General features: G+C 37.7%; 1 protein-coding gene across 5 annotated transcripts in view; it reads left to right on the top strand.

Annotated features, from left to right (window-relative positions):
• LOC106875413 (histone deacetylase complex subunit SAP130) overlaps positions 1-4,507 on the top strand; it is a 56,156-nt gene extending 51,649 nt beyond the window's left edge. For all 5 annotated transcript variants that reach the window (XM_014923537.2, XM_014923535.2, XM_014923536.2 and 2 more), the window contains 4 exons: positions 274-408; positions 1,571-1,674; positions 3,094-3,216; positions 4,087-4,507. In XM_014923537.2, the coding sequence (XP_014779023.1) occupies positions 274-408; positions 1,571-1,674; positions 3,094-3,216; positions 4,087-4,236 (512 nt within the window). In that variant the 3' untranslated portion in view covers positions 4,237-4,507. The remainder of the gene's footprint in view (positions 1-273; positions 409-1,570; positions 1,675-3,093; positions 3,217-4,086) is intronic.
• Positions 4,508-4,513: the final 6 nt, after the last annotated feature.

Genomic DNA, 4,513 nt, shown 5'->3' with positions numbered 1-4,513 from the left:
GCGTGGCCGTTTTCGTGCGGGTGACACGTAAAAGCACCCACTACACTCTCTGAGTGGTTGGCGTTAGGAAGGGCATCCAGCTGTAGAAACTCTGCCAAATCAGACTGGAGCCTGGTGTTGCCATCCGGTTTCACCAGTCCTCAGTCAAACCGTCCAACCCATGCTAGCATGGAAAGCGGACGTTAAACGATGATGATGATGTATATGGACATGTGCATACACTTGCCGTCCTCTCCTTTCTGTAAGTTGTAATTTCTTTTCTGCCCACTTTAGAATACACAGATGAAGAAGGAGTTCGATGGACAACAGAGAAACGTCGTCCCAACCTGAGTCTCATCAACTTTTATTCCATGTCATGGAAAGTTCGCAACAATCATTTCCAGCGCCATTCTGATGTCAAATCTAAAGGTAACTTCTTGAACTAAATCAGTTTTTCACAATGATATTTTACCTTTCTTTAGAGGTGGATGTTACAAAAGCATGTTTGTTGGGTTTTAAAAAAAAATTTTTTTTTTATTATTGTTTTTATTGTTATGACAGTGACCTTTCTTATCAGCAACCCATTGACCTTTTAACTCTTTCAATGTGACACTATACACGGCCTATGATATCAACTATAGCACTTTGCTGTTGTTTCTATACCAACTATAGTCCCATATAAGTCTATTTTTGTTGCCCTGTTGACTGGTGGTTACTTTATAACAGTCTGTCTTTGTTATTCTATCTACTATGGTCACATGTAACACTTTACTGTTGTTTCTATATCAACCATTGTCACATAACAGTTTGTTTTTGCTCTGTTGACTATGGTCACATATAACATTTTACTGTTGGTTCTTTATCAACTGTAGTCACACATATCAATCTACTGTTGTTGCTATGTCAACAACATGTCTTGTTTCTCTGCCAATTATAGTAATGAATACTCCTGAAAAGATTAATGGAATCTGTTGTCAGTCATGTAAACTCTCTTCTGTCTCTTCCTGTTACCTTAAAATGTTAGCAACTGATTCTAAAGTTCACTTGATCATTAGTTGCATTATTGTTATTTAGCTCTTGGTCAGCTCTGGTCAAGCAGATTTGTGACTGCAAAACATCCCATCTTTTTTTATTTCTCATGTGATGTTTGTAAGATCACATTATCTGAAGTGTCTTTTTTTTTTTTTCTTTTCTCTTAAGACAGTATTATTTGAAGAAATTTTGTTGCTATTTCTAGCAGATTGACTTTGTAGAGCAGACATGGGCCACGGCTCATCATCAGATGGGCTGCACTACTCAAAAAATTGGAGGCAATTTTTCATTAGATATGCCATTCAGAAAGTCTTATGGGTTGCAGGCTACCCATGAATGGTGTAGAGGATCTCTCATTGGCTCTGTTAAGACATGCTACAACTTGGTGTAGGAGATGGTTGTCTATTGATTGTAACCTCCAAATGGACACTTGTAGTGTTGTTTTATCTAAATTTTAACAACCAGTTGTTGTCTCTGAATGATAACTATTTCTGACTCTTTCATACAGAAATATATTTCAATCATTAATAAATATCTCTATGATCTTTTATTTTTGCAGAAGACCGGCGTTCTTCAGTGAATGAACTGTCCAACCAGCGAGGTGTTGTTCAAAAAGCCAGTGGCTGGAAGTTATATTTCTTGGCTACACAGTTAGAAGACATGGTAAGTGAGGTGGTTCACATTCACTTCCGAGTCTCAATACATTTTTATTCTTTCATTCATTTTTACATCTGCTTCATCATGTCAGTTTTTCTTTTTTTATGGCCAGATGCCCTTCATATTTCCAATCCTTGCTTGCCTTTCAAATAACGGATGTTTTTATTTCACCTGTCTTCACAAGTGCAGAGCTACAGAACATATTGTTTATAGGGAATGCAAACGTGACCTCACCACTCTGCTCATGCAGTGTCATAGATGTGCATACAGAATGTAAGCTTCATATTTGTACACACACACACATCAGAATTCAGTCTCAGGCTACAGTAGAAGACTTGTCCAAGGTGCCATGCTGTGGGATAGAACTTGAAACCACAAATCTGTAGTTATTTCTCAGAAATCAGTGGTTTCTATAATTGAGTTTAAAGTTTGAACATTTATCTTAGAGCTATAAAATTATATAAAGATTTATCAATTTACAGTTTTTGTTGTGTTCATTTTGCTAATCTCATTCAATAATTGATCGTAAATTTATCTTTACATTGATCTGGTGTCCGCAAAACTTTATATGTTAATGTCTGATAATGCCATCATAACTTTATGTATTGACATCTTATATCATAATTTTCATTAGAGCTGAATGTGATTACAATTGGTACAAGTGGTCAGTAGTGCATAAAATACCTGTGGCCCTACTTTGTTATAGAAAACACTGGGAACCGACTTTGCAAGTATGTCATAACAGGCTACAAAGTAGTGTGTTCTAGCAACCTGCCTCAAACTTGGAAAGCTACTTATTGTGTTGATTTATTTGGTTCTGCTTTACAAGAAGACAATAATGAAGTGTCTATATCAATTACAGCAGGGTAAGATGACAAACTGGCAGAATCCTTTGTGTGTCAGGCAAAATGCTTAGATGCATTTTATCCATCTTCTCTGTCCAAATGCTGCCAGGGTCAACATTGCTTCATCCTTTCAGGGTCAACAAAATAAGTACCAGTTGAGTATTGGGATTGATTCCCTCTCCCAAAATTGCTGGCTTTGTGCCAAAATTTGAAGCCAGTATCAGTTACAGCAGGGTCAGAAGTCATGAGTGAAGTAGAAATGTTGACTCGGATGTTGTGTAACTCCAGGTCAGTTGAGCAAACCGGATGAGGGGTTATTTCTTGCTTCACCCCTAATGTAAACCATTTATCATGAAAATTTGATATTATTTTAAATGTGCATTGTGTGTGTGTGTGTGTGTGTGTGCGCGTGTGTGTGTGTCTGAGTATATTCGAACAGTGAGGGTTTTAAGTGTATGTTTGAGTTCTGATGCTTGCTGACAGTAGATCAAGTTCTCTGTGAGGGAGGAATCTTTTTTTTTTTTACCAGTTGTTGATTTATAGACAAAATGAGTTTATATTAATATTTATTTATTTTTAGAATGATATGGAAAAAGTAATCTGTAATCAGATGTGTAAATTACAAGAGACAATTGCACCAAAGGCTTTGAGTAAACAAGGGACACAGGACAGTGATGAGGTCCGGCTACATGAACTTACTCAGGTCAGTGAATGAGTTGGTATTCTGTATATGGAGCGAGGCCAGTCAATTGGTTCTCGAATGGTTGTGTGGTCAATCAGTTGCTACTCTGTTTGGTGTGGTGAGAGTAATACGTTTATGCAGTCACTCAGTTAGTACTCTGAAGTGTGTAGTGGGTGTGTGAGGTCGAGGTGCTGGATAACTGATTGCTTCTTGGTTATGAGTTTTGAATCTTGCTGCCACTAGTTTGACCATAGCTCTTAGGGTTAAAGTCACATTATTTATCCCAGTCTCTGAGGAGGCAAGCTGGCAGAATCGTTAGCAAGCCGGGCAAAATGCTTAGCGGTATTTTGTCTGCTGCTATGTTCTGAGTTCAAATTCCACTGAAGTCGACTTTGCTTTTTATTGCTTCAGGGTTGATGAAATAAGTACCATTTTTGGACTGGGATCAATATAATCGACTAGCTCCCTTCTCCCCAAATTTTCAAGGCCTTGTGCCTTGATAATTATTTATCCCACTCTGTCTAGATACAATTTGATAGGGCCACGATATATAGGCACTATTTCCAGGGTTCTGTATTCTCTGATAGACTTATGTATCATTAGTATAGCTAGAAAGGGTGACTATCTGAGCAGCCGAGAACATGTCTGAGAGGGCCACTATGAAAAGCAGTGACCCGAAGACCACTGCTATTCATGGTATGTGCATATATATGTACACGTGTGATGTATGTGTGAGCTTTTCTATATATACTTCACATTGTTTTGTGTTATATTGTTCATCATTAGTTATTTGCTTTATGTGTGTGTGTGTATATATATATATATGTGTTTGTGTCTGTCTCAAATCATTAATGGATCGACTAATAATTGTTCAATTTCATATCTTTCCAGGCCAATATCCAACGTTGTAAACTTGTCATTGATCAGTTGAGTGAAGCTCACGACTCAATGTTAAAAATACTTGACCACAAAGATCACATTCTGGAGATCATCAACAAAAACATCAGTAAACGGCCCATCAAGAAGAAAGAACGGACGTAGAATTAATCCTTCTCGTCTTTGTCTTCGTCTTCTATTCGCTGTCGCCGCCACCACTACCACCACAACCACCATCTCATCTCCATCCTCATCTTTCTCTATTCCATTTGGTTACGAGAGCTTTGACTGTCTGCATGAGTGTGTGAAAAAGTGCCTGAGTGGACACAGATTTTTTTATTTTTATTTTGTGTGTTTAAAGCTGGATAAACATGGCAGCACTTCCAGCTGCAAAACATTAAAAGAAGCAGAAAATGAAATAAATGTGTGCGCATGTGAGCAT

This window comes from Octopus bimaculoides, chromosome 19 (genome assembly GCF_001194135.2).
Source record: "Octopus bimaculoides isolate UCB-OBI-ISO-001 chromosome 19, ASM119413v2, whole genome shotgun sequence".
Taxonomy (NCBI): Eukaryota; Metazoa; Mollusca; class Cephalopoda; order Octopoda; family Octopodidae; genus Octopus; species Octopus bimaculoides.
The sequence above is the reverse complement of the archived record's forward strand: the minus strand, read 5'-3'. Positions and strand labels throughout refer to the sequence as shown.